Source organism: Hypanus sabinus, chromosome 17 (genome assembly GCF_030144855.1).
Source record: "Hypanus sabinus isolate sHypSab1 chromosome 17, sHypSab1.hap1, whole genome shotgun sequence".
Taxonomy (NCBI): domain Eukaryota; kingdom Metazoa; phylum Chordata; class Chondrichthyes; order Myliobatiformes; family Dasyatidae; genus Hypanus; species Hypanus sabinus.
Genome location: NC_082722.1, coordinates 70,251,473 through 70,272,016, shown reverse-complemented (window position 1 = coordinate 70,272,016; position 20,544 = coordinate 70,251,473). Strand labels below are relative to the sequence as shown.

General features: G+C 46.2%; 1 protein-coding gene across 2 annotated transcripts in view; it reads left to right on the top strand.

Annotated features, from left to right (window-relative positions):
* Positions 1–19,991, top strand: part of hprt1l (hypoxanthine phosphoribosyltransferase 1, like) — a 94,516-nt gene extending 74,525 nt beyond the window's left edge. For both annotated transcript variants that reach the window (XM_059993274.1, XM_059993275.1), the window contains 2 exons: positions 1,613–1,689; positions 11,478–19,991. In XM_059993274.1, coding sequence (XP_059849257.1) covers positions 1,613–1,689; positions 11,478–11,525 — 125 coding nt within the window. In that variant the 3' untranslated portion in view covers positions 11,526–19,991. The remainder of the gene's footprint in view (positions 1–1,612; positions 1,690–11,477) is intronic.
* Positions 19,992–20,544: the final 553 nt, after the last annotated feature.

Genomic DNA, 20,544 nt, shown 5'->3' with positions numbered 1-20,544 from the left:
GGTAGAGAAGTGGTAGTTGAAGTTTAATCTGGACAAATGTAAGGTGCTGCACTATGGGAAATCCAATTTAAAATGAGAGTACTTTGTTAATAGTAGGGTCCTTAATCACGTTGATGAACAGAGGGATCTTGGGTTCCAGGTACATGGCTCCCTCAAATTGGCTCATAGGTTGATGGGCTGATAAAGAAAGCGTATGGTGCCCTTGCTTTCATTAGTCAAGGCACTGAGTTCAAGAGCATGTTAGATAAATTGTAGCTTCTTAAAACCCTGGTTTGGCCACATTTTAAAGTATTGCATTCATTTCTGGTCGCCTCATTACAGGAAGGATGTGGAGGCTTTGGAGAGGGTGCAAAGATCGTCTGCAGGGATGTTGCCTGCTTTTAAAGATGAACACTAGTTTTACTTGTCATATGCACATCGAAACAACAGTGAGATATGTAGTTTGCATCAACGACTGACACAGTCTGAGGATATGCTGGAGGCAGCCTATCCAGCTCCAACAGAGCATGCTCAAACTTACTAATCCTTACTAGTTTGGAGGACATGCTTTCCGAAGAGAGTTTGGACAAGCTGGGGCTGTTTTGTCTGGAGTGTCAGAGGCTGAGAAGAGAACCTGATTTAAATTTGTAGAATTATGCAGAATATAGACAGCCAAAATATTTTTCCCAGGACTGAAGTATGTAATTCTAAATGACGTGAGAGAGGGGAAAAATACAAAGGATACGAGGGAAGTTTTATTTTACATGGTGGTGGATGCCTGGAATGTGCCTCCAGAGGTTGTGGTGAAAGCAAATAGCATAGGGTGTTTAAGAGAGCTTTAAATGGGGACGAGAATATGCAGAGAAGAGAGGAAAACAGTCAACATCTAGGAAAGAATCAGATTAGTTAGGAGTCATTGGGCACAATTCAGTAGGCTGAGTGCTTTACAGTTCTATGTAAACCTCGTATTCTCCCTCTCGTTTCAAATGCCTCTAATATGCAAGATTTTACAACATTGATGGGTCGAATGGCCATTAAGCTCATTGCACCTTTTTTTTTAAAAGAACTCTCCAGTTAAACTCATTCTTCTCCCATAATCCTGAAATATTTTCTCCATCAAATCTTTGTTGAATTCCATTATAAAACAATGACTGAGACCTTTCAGAATGTGTTTTCTAGATCACAACTGCTAGCTAGCTGTGTAGGAGAAAAGTACTTTTCCTTGTCATCTTTATCCTATTTATTTAACTTATGCACTTTACTTTGTTTATTTTCGTGTAATTCATCTGTAGATTTTACCCTTTTCTAATTTATTGTGTGTTATAAGTTCTATGCTTCATACCTTGGTGCAGAGAAACGTTGTCTCATTTGATAATGTGCATATATATATTTAAATGACGATAAACTTGACTTGATTTTCCAATAAGTCTAACCCCTCTGCCAATAGAAAGAGGTTCCCATTGCTCATTGTATTCCATCCCTCCAGCAGCTGGATACTGTGGTGGGAAGATGGTAGAATAAATATGATTAAAAGACTGGAGTCCAAATACACTGTGGATAGATTTAAAGAAAGACCTGTTTTGTGATGAGAAGTGCACCAGCAGACACTGTGCTAATTTTTCTTCTATTACAGTTGTAGGATTTGAAATTCCAGATAAATTTGTGGTGGGATACGCCCTGGATTACAATGAACATTTTCGGGATTTGAATGTAAGTGTCCAATGCTACCAGTTTCATTTCAGCTGTCTTTTACAAGTTGGTTACATTCTTGAAAGGGAGAAGGCAGGAGAATGGGGCTGGAAGGGATATTAAATCAGTCATGATCGATTGGTGGAGCAGGCTTGATGGGCTAAATGGCCTAATTCTCCTCCTATGTCTTATGGTCATGGCCTTGGCTCAGACAGAGAAGTCATTTGATTAACCAATCCTCATTAAGGATCAATATTTCTAAAGGGAACACCTGGCTGGTGTTAGTAGTGAAACTACCAGATTGTTGTTAATCTCACTTAATCTTTCCTCATCCAGGCAGCACCCTGGTAAATCTCCTCTGCACCCTCTCTAAAACTTCCATATCCTTCCTTTAATGAGGCCACCAGAAATTAAAGCAATACTCCATGTGTGGTTTAATCATGTTTTGTAGTGCTGGAGATTACCTCGCTACTCTTGATCTCAGTCCCCTGACTAATGAAGGCCAACACACTCCATAATCCTTCTTAGCCGCACCATTAAACTATGTGATAACTTTGAGGGATCCATGGACTTGAATCTCAGGATCCATCTGATCCACCTCACTGCTAAGAATCACTCCAGCTCCAAAGGGAAATGACAGCATTAAAGATAGAGACCCTTCACCTGGATTTTGTTTCCTGCCTAATCCTACAACCTCTCAATTACTAGTGTTCAGAAGTCTTACGATTTTAGCTTTGAAGGTGCTTGGCCCTTCCACAGACTCTTGGGAATGCACATCAGATAGTAGAAATGCAACGGGCTATGTTACCTACTCAGATTTATTTATCCGTTCATGCGTGCATCCAATGATCGATTGGACATTTAAACATGCAGCAAAATGTAACATTTGTGTTAACGAATACAACCTAAGGACGTGCTGGGGACAGCCCACAAGTGTCACCACACATTTCTGCACCAACATAGCATGCCCACCATGTTGAGCAGCATAACATCAAGAAAACACTCCCTTGTACCCACTGTCCAGCTCATGCACACGGATAGAACTGTGGCGACCCATTTCCTGGCACATCCGAACCGGCTCACAATTAGATAGCCTACAGGGGTTTGCGAGCACAGAGCTTTGGAGCCTCTGCGCCAAGGGGGGCAGGTTGAGGGAGGCTTAAAAGTGAGGCTGAGGATTTCGAATAAAGTTTTTCCTTCGACTGCAGTTACCGACTCCGTGTTGTAATTTTAGCGCTGCGTGTAGCACACCGCTACAATTGGTGACCCCGACGGTCCAAACGATTTTTGGACCAGAAATGACCGACGCCGCCTCTGTTCACGTGGTTTCGTTGAAACTGCCGGGTTTCTGGACACAGCGACCGAACCTATGGTTCCAGCAAGCCGAAGCCCAATTCCACGTTTGCCGGATCACCTCAGAAGACACCCGCTACTACTACGTGGTGAGCTCCCTCGACCAGGACACAGCGGCCCAGGTCGCGGAGTTCGTACAGTCGCCCCCGGCAGACGGCAAGTACACGGAATTCAAAGCCCTGCTCCTCAGGACTTTCGGACTCTCACGGCGCGAGCGGGCTGCCCGTTTACTGCACCTGGATGGCTTGGGCGACAGACCCCCATCGGTTTTAATGAATCAGATGTTGTCTCTCGCCGACGGACACATACCCTGCCTCATGTTTGAGCAGGCATTCCTGGAGCAGCTGCCCGAGCATACGCCTGCTGCTGTCCGATGCGGATTTCAGTGACCCCCGGAAGGTGGCAGCCCGGGCGGACTTGCTGTGGAACGCCAAAAAGGTGAGCGGGGCGTCCATCGCACAGATCTCCCAGCCACGCTCCCAGCAGCAAACCAGTCCAGGCCCGGCTGCAGAGCCTGCCAACCCCCGGCCCAATGAACACTGGTGCTTCTACCACCAGCGGTGGGGCGCAGAAGCCCGCCGTTGTCGCCCGCCCTGCAAGTTCCCGGGAAACGCCAGGGCCAGCCACCGCTGATGGCTACGGCGGCTGGCCATCGGGATAGCCTCCTGTATGTGTGGGATAGAAGGTCGGGACGCCGGTTTTTGGTCGATACTGGGGCTGAGATCAGCGTTTTACCTCCGACGAGTTACGACACCCGCAGCAGGGCACCGGTTCCCCCCCTGAGGGCCGTGAATGGCAGCACAGTAAGGACCTATGGCACCCGTCAGGTGCAGCTACAGTTCGGCTCCAGCCAGTTCACGTGGGACTTCACACTGGCCGCCGTAGCCCAACCGCTTCTGGGTGCGGATTTTTTGCGAGCTCACAGCCTACTGGTCGACCTGCCCAGGAAGAGACTGGTAGACGCTGAGACCTTTCAGACGTTCTCCCTGGGTGCAGCCCAGTTGCCAGCCCCTCACCTCGGCTCCATCACGCTGTCCGACAACGACTTCACCAGGGTCCTGGCGGATTTCCCATCGGTTCTGGCACCGCAGTTCTCAGCGGCCATGCCCAGGCACGGCGTACAGCACCACATCCCGACCCAGGGACCACCCCTCCACGCCCGCGCTTGGCGGCTTCCCCCGGACAAGCTCCGACTGGCGAAGGAGGAGTTCCAGAGGATGGAGGAATTGGGGATCATCCGGCGGTCCGACAGCCCATGGGTCTCCCCCCTGCACATGGTGCCCAAAGCGACGGGAGGCTGGAGACCGTGCGGCGACTACTGCAGGCTGAACGAGGCTACCACACCGGACCGCTACCCTGTGCCGCACATTCAGGACTTCGCAGCAAACCTGCACGGCGCACGGATCTTCTCCAAGGTAGACCTCGTCCGAGGGTACCATCAAATCCCGATGCATCCTGACGACGTCCCCAAAACGGCTCTCATCACCCCGTTTGGCCTTTTCAAGTTCCTCTGCATGCCGTTCGGCCTGAAGAATGCCGCACAGACGTTCCAGTGGTTAATGGACGCGGTGGAACGGGACCTGGACTTCGCGTTCATCTATTTGGTTGACATCCTCATAGCCAGCAGCAGTCGTCAGGAGCATCTGTCCCACCTCCGTCAACTCTGCGCTCGACTGAGTGAGTACGGTCTTACAATCAACCCCGCCAAATGCCAGTTCGGACTCGATACCATTGACTTCCTGGGCCACAGGATTACTAAAGACGGGGCAACCCCTCTGCCCGCTAAGGTAGATGCGGTCCGCCACTTTCCCCGACCCACCACGATCAAAGGCCTTCAGGAATTCGTAGGTATGGTCAATTTCTACCACCGCTTCCTCCCTTCAGCTGCCCAGATCATGCGCCCCCTGTTCGCCCTGATGTCGGGTCCGAGCAAGGACATTACCTGGGATGAGGAGTCCGCCGCCGCTTTCGTTCAAACGAAGGAAGCTTTGGCGAACGCCGCAATGCTAGTACATCCCAGAATGGACGCCCGTACCGCCCTCACAGTGGACGCATCTAACACGGCAGTCGGTGGGGTGCTGGAGCAATTCATCGCAGGTCCCTGGCAACCCCTGGCGTTTTTCAGCAAACACCTGCGGCCACCCGAGCTCAAGTACAGTGCTTTCGACTGGGAACTGTTGGCGCTCTACCTGGCAATCCGGCATTTCAGGTACTTCCTAGAAGGTCGGCCCTTCACCGCGTTCACGGACCACAAACCGCTTACCTTTGCGTTTACGAAAGCGTCCGATCCCTGGTCGTCCCGCCAGCAACGCCACCTGTCCTACATCTCTGAATACACGACGGATGTCCGGCACGTCTCGGTTAAGGACAATGTCGTGGTGGATGCGCTCTCTCGCCCTACCGTTCATGCCCTTTCCCAAGGGGTAGACTTTGAGGCACTGGCAGAGGCGCAGCAGGCGGACGAGGAGATTCTGAGTTACAGAACCGCAGTCTCCGGTTTGCAGCTCCAGGACCTCCCCGTAGGCCCGGGTGAGAGGACCCTACTCTGTGACATCGCCACCAGCCAACCCCGTCCCGTCGTCCCGGCACCTTGGCGGCGCCGTGTTTTTGACTCCATTCATAACTTGGCGCATCCCTCCATCCGGACAACTGTCCGGATGGTTTCCAGCAGGTTCGTTTGGCACGGACTCCGCAAACAGGTCAGTGAATGGGCCAAAACGTGCATGCACTGCCAGACGGCCAAGGTGCAGCGGCACACCAAAGCCCCACCGCAGCAGTTCCATCCCGCCCACCGGCATTTCGACCACATTTATGTGGATATCGTGGGCCCCCTGTCAGTGTTGCGAAGAGTACGGCACCTCCTGACTATCGTGGACCGGTTCACAAGATGGCCAGAGGCGGTCCCGCTCACCGACACCACCTCCGAATCTTGCACCCGAGCCCTGATCGCCACCTGGATATCTCGCTTTGGTGTACCGGCCCACATTACCTCCGACAGAGGCGCCCAGTTCACCTTCAGCCTGTGGTCAGCTATGGCCAGCCTTTTGGGGACTCAGCTGCACCACACCACTGCCTACCACCCACAGTCGAACGGGCTAGTGGAGCGTTTCCACCGTCACCTGAAGTCGGCCCTCATGACCCGCCTGCGAGGAGCCAACTGGGTGGACGAGCTTCCCTGGGTCCTACTCGGCATCCGCACAGCGCCCAAGGATGAACTGCACGCCTCGTCGGCCGAGTTGGTATACGGCGCGCCCCTGGTCGTCCCCGGGGAGTTCCTACCAGCTCCACGGGGGCAAGAGGAAGATCCCACAGCAGTCCTGGGCAGACTACGCGAGAAGCTCGGTAACCTGGCCCCCATACCCACTTCACAGCACGGGCGGCACCCGACCTGCGTACCCAAAGACCTACAGAACTAAGTTTGTGTTTGTACAAAGGGGCGGGCATCGGCCACCGCTGCAGCGGCCATACGAGGGGCCGTTTATGGTGCTCCGGAACAACGGGTCCACGTTCGTGCTGGACGTTGGGGGGAAAGAGGAGGTTTTCACGGTGGACCGCCTCAAACCGGCCCATGTGGACCTGGCGCAACCGGCCAAGTTTCCGGCACCTCGGCGCAGAGGCCGACCTCCCAAGCAGGTTCTGGCCCAGACTGTGGACATTGGGGGGTGTATCGCCGGTTCTGGGGGGGGGGGTTATGTGGCGACCCATTTCCTGGCACATCCGAACCGGCTCACAATTAGATAGCCTATGGGGGTTTGCGAGCACAGAGCTTTGGAGCCTCTGCGCCACGGGGGGCAGGTTGAGGGAGGCTTAAAAGTGAGGCTGAGGATTTCGAATAAAGTTTTTCCTTCGACTGCAGTTACCGACTCCGTGTCGTAATTTTAGCGCTGCGTGTAGCACACCGCTACAATCTAAGGACGTGCTGGGGACAGCCCACAAGTGTCACCACACATTTCTGCACCAACATAGCATGCCCACCATGTTGAGCAGCATAACATCAACAAAACATTCCCTTGTACCCACTGTCTAGCTCATGCACATGGATAGAACAACCTTTAGTTTTTGACCTTTAGCACTGACTCCAGGACTCGCTGTTTAGGGACTTGGAACTCCGGACTTGTTCAGGCCATTCATCAAAATCCTAGCTGATCTGCAATAGAGAGTTCCAAAAATTCTCCAGCATCTGATAATAGAGTTTAAAAGATTCAGAGTCTTAATTTCTTCCCATCTTCGTCACTGATCTCTTATCTCATTTAGTCTAGATTCTTCACTGCAAGACAACATTCATTCAGTTCAACTACATTCATCCTGTTGACAAGCATCAACCTATTTAAAATAAGCTCACCTCAAAGGGTGCAGTCTTATTGTGTTAAGGGTAACAATTTCAGCTTGTATACTGTAGACATTCACTGATATTAAATTGAACCATTTAAACATCGATAAAAGAATTATAGGAATTCATTGCATTACAGGAAGTATGTAAAAGCTTTAGAGAAGATGCAGAGGAGATTTATCAGGATGCTGCCTGAATTAGAGAGCATGTCTTGTGAGGATAGATTGAGCAAACTACAACTTTTCTCTTTGGGAGTGAAGGTGGATGAGAGGTGACTTGATGGAGATTTATCAGATGATAAGAGGCATAGAGTAAATGGACAGCCAGTGTCTTTTTCCCAGGGCAGAAATGGCTAATATAAGGAGACATAACTTTAAGGTGATTGGAGGAAAGTATAGGGAGGATGTCAGAGGTAGGTGTTTTGTTTTTTTTTACACAGCGATGGGAGTGTGGAACACACTGCCAGGGGTGCTGGCAGAGGCAGATACATTACAGACATTCAAGAGACTGTTAGATGGATGAGAGAAAATTCAGGGCTGTATGGGAGGGAAGAGTTATATTGATCTTGGAATAGGTTAAAATGTTGGCACAATATCATGGCTGAAGGGCCTGAACTAATCTACGTTCTATATTGCCATTTTTCACAACCTCCAAATAGCCTAAGGGATTTCTGACAACTGTTGACATATGGCTTCCTTCCAACTTATGAAGACCCGGTAGAGCCTGAACATATGACCAGTTGTTTGAGCACCTAATGGGATGGATTTGGCAGCTGCTGTGGCATCTTCTCCTCACCAGAAATCTTGGCTGCATTTCTGCTCAGCAAAACTGTTCAGGTTATGATCAGATCCTGGGGATCGTCCTCTACTTCTTGAAACATGGTCACTCCCCTGATCTAAGATAGGAAAATTAGCAGTCTGTTTACATAGACTGAGCTCCATATAAACGTTGTTAGGAGAAAGGAACATGAAACAGGAAATCACAGAAGCGGACACTTTAGCCCACAGTGTCTATGCCAATCATGATGCCAAATTAAATTGCACATCTGCCTGAACATAATCTATATCCCACATTTCTGTGCTGAAGTACCTCTTAAATATTACTGTTGTTTACTAGACATTTTCAGCTGATAGCAATTCATAAAGAAAGCTTACCATTTCCCCTGCAGTTCTTTGAAACATTAGTGTGGATTCCTTAATGATAATTACCTGTGCGTGACTTTGTTTAACATGGGCAGGCTGATGCACAGGCAGCCACTGTATGGTCCTTGACCGAACAGGATCAGGGTCCAGTAGCATGCAATGAAAGTCATCGGGGGGAACACTTCACTGCTGCCGTTGTGATGTGTCATCATTTTCCACCAGCTTCACCTTGAGGTCTTGGTTAGATTTCTCTGTGTGTGGAACTTCCCTCTTGACCTTACCACCATGGGTGACCCTGTATCGAGCTAAGCTCCAGATGGATAACTGTAGACTGCATCACTCTCTGGAACTCCAAAACCTCTCCACCATGACAAGGTGATGATCCTGGGAGAAGTTCTGAAACATTAGTATCTAATGCAATAGATGTAACCTCCGACATAACTTCATACCTTCATTTCAGAAAAGGGCCATAGAATTATGGAAGCACTGAGCAAGTCTGTTCAGATTAAGATTCAGACACGTACATCAAAACATACAGTAAGATGTGTTGTTTGTGTTGGCAACCAAAGGATGTGCTGGTTGCAGCCCACAAATGTTGCCATACCTTTGGCGGCCCATCAAGTGCATGCTAGGTCATAGAAGCCCGTTTTCCCAACTCATTCCCAGCATCGAAAAGAGTTCTAGAGTATTCATTTGGGTAGCTGAAATGGTCCATCCCACAAGCAAGGGTGACGATGAGTAGGAGAAGTATCCACGATGACCTGCTAAATTTAATTCTTTGATCCTGTAAACAGGACTGACAGAGGAAAGGGGGTATAGTGAAGTGTTAGCAACACACACAAAATGCTGGAGGAACTCAGCAGGCCAGGCAGCATCTATGGAAAAGAGTACAGTTGACATTTCGGGCCGAGACCCTTCATCAGGACTGGAGAAAAACAGATGAGGAGTCAGAGTTAGAAGGTTGGGGGGGAGGGGAGGAAGAAAAATGAGGTGATGGGTGAAATGGTGGAGGGGGTAAGGGATGAAGTAAAGAGCTGGAAGGTTAATTGGCGAGAGAGATATGGGGCTGGAGAAGGGGGAACTTAATGGGAGAGGACAGAAGACCATGGAAGTAAAAAAAGAAGTGAGGAGCACCAGAGATAAGGCAATGGGTAGGCAAGGAGATGAGGTGAGAGAGGAGAAAGGGAATGGGGAATAGAGAAGTAGAGAGATTACTGGAAATTTGAGAAATTGATGTTCATGCCATCAGGATGGAGGCTACCCAAACAGAATATAAGGTGTTGCTCCTCCAACCTGACAGTGGCCTCATCACTTCAGTAGGGGCAGCCATGGATGGATATGTCAAAATGGGAATGGGAAGTGAAGTGTTTTTTTGCCAATAGCTATGGCATTGGATTTGGGCTCAATCCCAACCAGAGTTGTATTCAAGGAAATTAATGCCACCATGACTTCACTTTTGGAGGAACTCAAGACAGGCAAGGCAGCATCAATGGAGGGAAACGGGCAGTCAGTGTATTGTGTGGATACTCTTAATCTGGACCCTCCTTCAGTCCCTGATACATTACCTGTTCATTTCCCTCCACAGATGCTGCCTGATTCACGGAGTACCATAGGGCAACATGGTAGCTTATCACTTTACAGTGCCAGTAGTCACTGATCAGGGTGCAATTCCCGGCACTGCCTGCAAAGAGCTTGTACATGCTCCCAGTGTCTGCATGGGTTTCTTCTCCCATTCCAAAGACATAAGATTAGGATTAGTGAGTGGTGGATATGCTATGTTGGCAATGGAAGCACGGTGATGTTTGCAGGCTGCCCCAGCACAATTCTGGCTGATTTGATTTGACTCAAAATGATACAGTTCACTGTATGTTTGAATGTTCATGTGACATATTCCTGTGACTAAGTGATAATTTAATGATGCTAATCTCTCTTCAAGCAGTTTGTGCTTTGGCCCATATTCTAGCATCTGTTGTCTCTTGTGTCTATCATCACTAATATATTTTTCTCTCCACAAGCTAACTATTTGGAAATAAGTTAACTACTAGCATGAATTGTCACATTGGTCTGAATTCTCAAGTTGGAGTATAGAATAAATAAGCAACAAAGTTGGACTGAACCAGCCATGTCAGATATAGGACATCACGCACTCTCATCCTGCACTTGTCACTTACATAACCATGCACCACACACAACTGGTTCCACTCAGGGTCCTGTACTACTGGTATTATTTTGCGACTGTATGTGCTGGATTATAACTATGTGCTGTGGGTGACTCTTGAGGTCCTCTGTTGGCCGGAGTCGACCATGGATGTTGCGCCTCAGCTATCTACATGTTACGCAAGCCAAGGCAATACGATACGGAGAGCAAGCTGCTGCCCATGTAACCAGCTCTCCCTCTCTAAGTAGTTGATGGATCCAAAGGACAGCGGAGACCAATACAATTTGGCACCAGTGGTGTCACAAGAGTTGCCAGTCAGCATTGAACTCAATGTAGGACTGTCATAGGGACTCCAGCTCCCAATTTTTTTCTGTGAGGGTGGGGTGGCTCTCCCAAAAGGTCCCTCATGAGTGGGTATGGCCGCAAGGTAACAGAGCTTTGAGATCAGATTTTCTTCTCCAACCTGAGCTGCCAAACACAGCTGACGTCCCATCTACCCGAAGATCAGGTGGTGGATGTTCGTATGAGCAGCTGGTGCATATCACAATCCTGGTTATGCGACCACTGACGCCAGGCAGACAAACTCTGAAGAGTTTTGATAATGGCTGGGGTCACCTGTCTTGCAAAGACACTGTCCAGAAGAAGGCAAACCATTTCTATAGAAACCTTTGCCAAGAACAATCGTGGTCAAAAGACTTACGACACAGCACATAATAATGATGATTTTATTATTAGACTTCCACTGAACATGTTAAAGTACAATTTAACTTAAAAATAAGCAATGCCACAGTCATTGAATTTATTTCTTTTTATCTTTTCTATGTAGCACATTTGTGTGATCAGCGATAAAGGCAGGCAGAAATACAAGGTCTGAAGAAAGGACGGATTCCCTCACAATAACCTGGAGAACTGAACACAGTAGCTTCCTAAATATCCTTATCATATCAATTTATTTGTAAGCAACAGAATATGGGGGGAGAATACTCCATCTGGAAATATACATATCTGGAAATAATTCAGATTATTTCACTATTTTTGTATTGTGTTTGATGGAAATGGCTTAAAATTTTATATTTAAAGCATCCGGTAATATTTTAATTCAGCCCTTCTGAAAGTGGTGAGAGCAAAAAATATTTTTGTATTCAAATGTTTTGCTTGTGCAAGGGCGCAGGGGTGCCGAGCTTTCTGAAGGCAAACGTGCCCTTCAGGGGACACGGCTCACACAGTTCGAGGGCTGTGGTCTCGACGGTGGCTTTCAATATACTGAGGCGCCCACAAGTAAGGCACCGGCATTCCTTAGAAGGTGATCTGGGTTCTCCTGATGGACATTTCCTACCTGCTTGATGCCCGGGTGGAGTGGCACTGGTAATTCTATTGCCTCAGTTCTGCCAGAGACCAGGGTTCAATCCCGGCCTTAGCTGCTGCCCGTGTGGAGTTTGCACATCCTCCCTGTGATTGGGTGGGTTTCCTTTGTGTGCTCGGGTTTCCTTTGTGTGCTCTGCTTTCCTCCTGCATCCCAAAGAAATAGCTGTTGTAAATTGCATGTAGGTGATTTGGTGGGGGGGGGGGGGGGCATTGAATCAAAATCAGGTTTATTATCACAGACTTCTGTAGTTGAATGTGTTGTTTTGCAGCAGCAGTACCGTGCAATATGTAAAATATTATAAATTATAATAAAGAATTTACATATAAAATTAGCAGTGGAAAAAGAGCAAAAATGGTGGTGAGGTAGAGTTCATGACTTTGTGAACACATGAAATCTGACAGTAGAGGGGAAGAAGCTGTTCCTAAAATGTTGAATGTATGTCTTCAGACCTCTTCCCTGATGGTAGAAGTGACAAGAGGGCATATCCTGGGTGTCAAGGGTCCTTAACGATGGATGCTGCCTTTTTAAGTCATAGAAAAGTACAGCACAGAAAGAGACCCTTATGATCATCTAGTCTGTGCTGAAACGTTTAAACTGCCTACTCCCATTGACCTGCACCGGGACCACAACCCTCCATATCCCTACCATCCATGTACCTATCCAAACTTAAAGGTTGAAATTGAGCTCACATGCACCAGTGGCGCTGGCAGCTTGTTCCACACTCCACAGCCCTCTGAGCGAAGAAGTTTCCCCTCACGTTCCCAGCAATCTTTTCTCCTTTCACCCTTAACCAGATGATGTACCCCATGGTTAGAATCCCATGGTTCTAATAGATGGCTGTAGAGATTGTGGAGTCATTAGTAACGATCTTTTAAGAATCACTAGAGTCTGGAATGGTTCCAGAAGACTGGAAAATTGCTAATTTCCAGAGGGAGAAGAAAGGAAATTATAGGCCAGTTAGTCTGACCTCTGTAGTTGGGAAATTGTTGGAGTCAATTGTTAAGGCTGAGGTCTCAGAGTACTTGGAGGCACATGATAAAATAGGCAGAAGTCAGCATGGCTTCCTCAAGGGAAGATCTTGCCTGTCAAATCTATTGGAATTCTTTGAAGAAATAGCAAGCAAGATAAACAAAGGAGAATCGGCTGATAAGTATTTTGGATTTTCAGAAGGCCTTTTACAAGGTTCCACACATGAGGCAGTTTAACAATCGATGAGCCCATGGTATTACAGGGAAGATTCTAGCAAGGATAAAATAGTGGCTGACTGGCAGGAGGTAAAGAGTGGGAATAAAGGGAGCCTTTTCTGGTTGGCTGCCAGTGACTAAAGGTGTTCTATAGGCGTCTGTGTTGGAACCAATTTTTTCTTCGTTATATGTTAATCATTTGGATGATGGAATTGATGGTTTTGGTTCAATGTTTGCTGACAATACGAAGATAGGTGAAGGGGCAGGTAGTTTTCAGGAAGCAGACGGGCTACAGAAGGTCTTAAACAGATTAGGAGAATGAAAAAAATAAGTGGCAGATAGAATACAGTATTGGGAAGTGTATGGTCATGTACTTTGGTAGAAGAAAGGCAAGGGCTAACTTTTTTAAATGGAATGAAAATACAAAAAAAACTGAGGCTAAAGGGGCTTGGAATTCTTCTGCAGGATTCCCTAAAGGTTAATTTGCAGGTTGAGTCTGTGGTGAGGAAGGCAAATACAATGTTAGCATTCATTTCAAGAGGACTAGAATATAAAAGCAAAGCTGTAATATTGAGACTTTATAAAGCACTGGTGAGGCCGCACCTTGACTATTGTTAGCAGGTTTGGGTCCGTAATCCTAGAAAGGATGTGCTGATACCAGAGGGGGTTCAAAGGAGGTTCACAAACATCATTCCTGGCTTGAACGGCTTGTCATATGGAGAACATTTGATGGCTCTGGGCCTGTATTCACTGGAATTCAGAAGAATGAGAGTCGACTTCATTGAAACCTATCAAATGGTGAAATGCCTTGATAGACTACTACCTTTGGAGACATCCTCTCTACATCCACTCCAAGTCCAGAGGACACATTCTCAGAATAGAGGGATGTCCTTTCAGAATGGAGATGAGAAGGAATTTCTTTAGCCAGAGAGTGGTGAATTTGTGGAATTTGTTGCCACACACAGTTGTGGAGGCCAAGTCATTGGGTATATTTAAGGCAGAGGTTGATAGATTCTTGATTAGTAAGGGCATGAAGGGATACAGGAAGAATGTAGGAGATTGGGGCGGTGAGAGAAAATGGATAAGCCAAGATGAAATGGCAGAGTAGACTCAAAGGGCAGATTGGCCTAATTCTGCTCCTTTGTCTTATGGTCTTAAAAATCCTGCTTGCATTTACCCTATCTATACCCCTCATAATTTTCTATACCTCTATAAAATCTCTGTTCAGTCTTCTATGTTCCAAGGAATGCAGTCATTGCCTTTTGAAGAGGTCCATGATGGTGGAGAGGCTGTACCAATGATGGAGTTGGCTGAGTTCACAGTCCTCTGCATGATGAGTATGTGGAGATAATAAAAAAAATAAAATCAATATAATTGGGGGGTGGAGGAGATGAGATAATTGGGAAGGGTCTGTTTCTGGACTGTATATGTGCCAAATTAAGTCTTGTTCCTTCTTTGATGCCATGCCAGTGAGCAAAATCAAAACTGATGTGGGTTTCTATCTCTTCTTCCTTTGGAAACAACAGCACCACCTACATTCCCTCTTTTTTTATATATATAGCTGCGCAGACCAGCCATTGCTTTGAGCAGGAAATTTTTACACGGTCTGAAAACTCTGTGGTATGTTAAATGATTTTGTTTTTGTAATATGCGTACTAAGAATATTTAGAATGAAAATTGAAAAATCACATAATTTGGATTTTATTAATTGAAGCGTGTATTGAAATACAGCAAAGAAAATCTTTTACGTTTCAAAAAATGTTTTCTAGCAGTGTCCAATTCCGGCTAGATGGCAACAAAGGCTATGTGCACGGGAGCGTTTCAGTTACTTTGAGGGAGTGTATCCATGCAGTTTGGAGGCAACAGTGATGAGCATAAAGAAGTAATGAGGGAATCAAAAGATCTAGGATGCCCATCCCATTGTTCCTTACAGGATCATGAAGAAGGTATATGCCACACTTGTCTTCATAGGGTGATGTAGAATATATAAGTTGGGGCATTATGTTACATCTTCAGAAAACACTGGCTAAGCTCTACATGGTATGCAATTCTGGTCATTACACTACATAAAGGATGCAGTTACTGTGGAGGGAGTGCAGAGGAGATTCACCAGCATGTTCCCTGCACTGAAGGTCTTCAGTTATCGAGAGAAGTGGCTTTGGTTTGGCTTGTTTTCCATAGAGTGAATTAGAATCGGGTTTATTATTGCTGACATGCATCGTGAGATTTGTTTTGTGGCAGAAACACAGTGCACTGCATTAAAAATATGAAATGTAAAAGATATATAAATAGTGCAAAAAGAGAACAGAATGGTAATGTGGTATTCATGGGTTTATGAACTATTCAGAAATCTGATGGTGGAGGGAAGAAGCTGCTCATAAAACATTGAGTGTGTGTTTTCAGGCTCCTGTTCGTCCTGTATTGTCACGTGGCCAAGTGGTGTTTGTCTAGTTATCTGAAGGTCGCTAGTTCAAGCCTTGGCTGAGGCTGCATGTGTGTCCTTGAGCAAGGCACTTAACCACACACTGCTGTGCGACGACATCGATGCCAGGCTGTCTGGGTCCTAATGCCCTTCCCTTGGACAACATCAGTGGTTTGGAGAGGGGAGAATGCCAGTCTTCCATTATATAAAAAAAAACCTTGCCCAGGCTTGTGCCCTGGAAACTTTCCAAGGTGCAAATCCATGGTCTATCGAGACTAACACATCCTGTACAACCTATTGGTGGTAGTAATGAGGAGTCTTCTGATAGAACTTGTATCTACTGCACAGGATTGAAGTGAGCCGCAGAGAGTTATAAAATTAGTCAACTTCATTATGGGTACTAGCCTCTATGATAATCAAGACATCAAGGATCGGTGCCTCAGAAAAGAGGCTTCCATCATCAAGGACCCCCACCACCCAGGACATGCCCTCTTTTCATTGTTACCATCAGGAAGGAGGTGCAGAAGCCCACAGACGCACACACTCAGTGATTCGGAAACCACTTCTTCCCTCTGCCATCCAATTTCTGAATGGACATTGAACCCATGAGCACTAACTCACCATTTCTTTTTATTAATTTCTGTTTTTGCACAACTTATCTTAATTTAACTTTTGTTTATTGTACTGCTGCCACAAAGTTAACAAATTTCATGATGTATGCCAGTGATATTAAACCCGATTCTATTTTGATAGTTATATAAGAATATGGAAACATACAGAACTGTGCAAAAGTCTTGGCACATGTATATAGCTCGTGTGAAAACAACTTTTGCACGGTACTGTATTTGCCAATGTGGAGCGGTGAGCAAGTTAGTAAATCTGGTGGGAGCAAAGGTTGCTGGGAGTAGCAAGGGTGGCGTGCCAAGGAAGGGGTATGGGGCAGGTGAGAGGAAAGGAAAGGGTATGGGGCAGGTGAGAGGAAAGGAAAGGAGCTGGCACGGATAAAGACACCCGGACATTAGACACCAGGCAAGGTCATTTGATTCCAAACAATTGGTTTATTAATCATCATGGAATCTCGCTCTAGTACTTTCCACTCCCTCTGCTCTCCCTTCCCCTCTTCTCAGCCATGATTCCCCTCTCCCTTCCCACTCTCAGTCCACAATAGAGACTCATATCAGAATCAGATTTATCATCACTCACATATGTCATGATTTTTTTTTTGGCTGCAGCAGTACATAGCAACACATAAAACTACTACTGTACTGTGCAAAAGTCTTAGGCACCCTAGCTATATAAATGCCTTGGCTCACTACTATGTCTCATATAGATATTCAGCCCTGAGGAAAGGTCTCGCTCTGAAACATTGACTATCTATTCTTTTCCATAGATGCTGTCTGACTTGCTGACTTCCAGCATTTTGTGTGTGTTGATCTGGATTTTCAGCATCTGCAGACTTCCTCGTCTTTGTAGATACTCAATTTTTTTTTCCCCATGGTAAGGTGGATCAACAATGAGGGTTCAGGGTTAAAATGTGGGGATCGAGTTTTAAATGGGATGGAGGGGTAAGATTTACACACACACAGTGTGTGGTTAGTATCTAGATCATGCTGCCAAAGGTGGTGGTGGAACCAGATATAATTACAATGTTTTAGAAGGTACTTGGACAAGTACTTAATGGGCAAAGTATAGGCCGATATGGTCCTAATGTGGGCATGTAGTATAGCTATGCTACATGGTTGGCATGGATGTAGGAGGCCAGAGGCCCTTTTTCTGTTTTGTACTCTACTGTGTCTTAATGAAAAAGTAGACGGGAATAGGCCTGCCTTGTGGTTTCAGCTCCTTTCAGGAATAAAATTGAGGATCAGGTTCATTATCACTGACTTATCATGAACTTTGTTGTTTTGTGGCATTAACACAGTACAAGACTTAAAAATTACTTTTAAGTTACAAAAAAATTGAATAATGCCAATGACGGATAATAAGGCCGTGTCATGGACTCTTCAGAAATCTGAGGGCAGAGGGGAAGAAGTTGTACCTAATCACAAACAAGAGAAAATCTGCAGATGCTGAAAACCTAAAATGTTGAGTGTGGGTCTTCAGGCTTCTGTACCTTCTCCTCAATGGTAGTAATCAGAAGAGGGTATTTCCTGGATGGTGAGCACCCCTAGTGATGAATGCTGCAATCTTGAGGATATCCTCTTGAAGATATCCTAAATCAGGGGTTCCCAACCTTTTGTATGCCATGGACCAATACCATTAAGTAAAATGTCTGTAGACCCCATATTGGGAACCTCTGTCCTAGATGGACATGGTTTAAAAAAAAACAGTGACAGGCAATAGGCTTGTAGTATATCACAGATCCACTCAAATGCAGAAGGTAAAGCATAAACACAAGTGAGTCTGCAGATGCTGGAAATCCTAAGCACCACAATTGCTGGAGGAACTCGGTAGTTCAGGCAGTGTTTATGGAAATGAAGAAACAGTTGACATTTCGGGCCAAGGCCCTTCTTCAGGACAGAAGATGAAGCAGGACGTGAAGTGATCTGCAGCTTTGCTGAGGGTTACCTCAAGCCAATCACGGTCCAGATGATTTTCTGGCAGAGTCCAGTTATATTGTGGGGAGGTGGGATCTAGCTGGCTGTGTCAGATCTGCTGGTTTGAATGAAGCACAGTCCGGGGATTCCAGATTTGCTGGCTTGAATTCATCACAGTCTAGAGATCGCATGGCTTAGTTAGATCCCCCTGACTGTACCATGTCCAATCATAGTGCAGGGGCTCCAGTTGCCCTTGTTGCATCTGCTGGCCATTGGAAAAGGGATTGTTATTGTCACATGTCCTGAGGTACAGTGGAAAGCGTTGTTTAGCATGTCATCCAGACAGATCAGATCACAACAACTGCATTGATGTAGTATCAGGGAAAAGAATAACAATGCAGAACAAAGTCTTACAGAGAAGGTGCAGTGCTGGCAGATAATAAAGTGCAAGGACCATAACGATGTGGATTGTGAGGTCAAGAATCTCTTATCCCTTTAGGGAATCATCCAGTAATCTTGTGCCAGTGTGGTAAAAGTTGTCCTTGAGCCTGGTGGAACATGCTTTCTGGGTTTTTGTATCTTCTGCCCAATTGTGGAGGGGGCACAGAAGAGAGAATGTCCAGTGTGGGTGGGGTGTTTGGCAGGGAGGAGTATGGGCTGAGATTGGGGAGGGGGAGGCTGGTTTCCATGAAGTCTTGAGATCCCCCTCCATGGACTCGGTCTACACTTGGCATAGCACAGGGAAGCTTGCTGGTTCTATGAACTCATTTGGCATTAAGCACTCACCAGACCATATTAGTCTGTGTTGTAAATGAGTACAAGATGTCTTCATTCTCATCTGCTGAGTTGCCAATCGTATGGTCCATCTCCAAGCAGCCTGGTGGTAAAGTGACCCTTCCGCCCAGTGCAGCATTCCTCGAGGAACTTCCCAGCTCATTGGATCACAAGGGTGCATCTGATTCTCCCATCTTGAGTAGATCCACCAATGGCAGGGTGGAAAAATGCAGATTAGATTGGCAGCATGGTGGAGATATGAGGGAGCAGGTGGAGTCAGATTTTTAGAGTAAGTCTTGGATTTTACACTCTGGGGTTCACCAGAAACCTAAACTCTGTTCGCCTGTTTTTGAGGTTCAGGTCTCAAGTACAAAATCCTGGTATGTACTGGGGAGTTGGTGCTGTCTTAGGGAGGAACTGTCAGGGATTTATCCTGGTATGTATTGAGGAGTTGGAGGTACTGTCTTGGGGAGGAACTGTCAGGATTTATCCAATATTCATCCTTCAGTATTGTTAAAGTTGGATCATTTAGTTAATCTCCACCTTCATGTTTGTAGGATTTTGCAAGTTGTCTGTCAAGATCCCCAGAGCAGTTCATAAAGTACTCGGCGTGTCCCTGACAGGGGAATGAAAGAAAACACAAGTCTTAATCCTGCAAGTGAATGGGATATGTCGTCATTATCCAGTTGCTCCTCCCCTCTCCAACCAAGATGGAAATTCCACACTATTCTGGCCCCTTATTTTGTTTGATTACATTGGCTTCTATTTGTATCCATTTGTTGAGGGTGTAAAATGCATGTTCACTGCCTACTGCCACTGCATGTATTCATGGTGGTCAAATGCCTCTACGCCCAAACCCAAGACACCACAAGCAGAGAATTTTGCACTCCAAGCATTCAAATAATGAATGTAATGCAGAAATGCCCTTATGGTGTACCTTGCATGTATATTTTTGATGGTGTATCTGCTATTTTGAAGTCAGTCTATAATCGTGGATTAATGTATATTTTTAATTTGGAATGAACTGAAATGAATGTATCTGCAATAAAATAATGCAACAGGAAAAAAGAATGCCTCGACAATGTTTGCTTGTTCTTAACTACCCACCCTGCAAAGGATCTTTTCCAAAAGCTCCCGTCTGGAAAACATTGCAGAACAATTCAAACAAAAACTTTGTGCCATCTTAAAAGTTTCTTCCCGCAGTTTAATTAACATTCAACCATATATGGGTACAGCTGAATGTGACAGTGTTCCTCTGGGGCCAAGGTGATAAAACATACACGTGTATTCAAAATAGCAAGAAAGGAATATCAAAACAGTCACGCAAGAAAAGACACTTTTAGTCCCAAGATCCTCAGTGACAAATCCCGTGAATTGATGGTTACTGACAGTCCACTGACTGTTATTCCACCAACAGAGAGCAGCACCAATGGGAGAGGCCAGCCCCAACCAAGCACAGACACCACGCTACCTGCCTCAGGAGTCTCCTCGTCAGGCAATCCCACAGCTTGAGGCTATTTGATAGGGTCCCACATAGGAGATTGGTGGGTAAAATCAGAGCTCATGGCATCGGGGGGAAGACATTGACATGGATAGAAAACTGGTTGGCA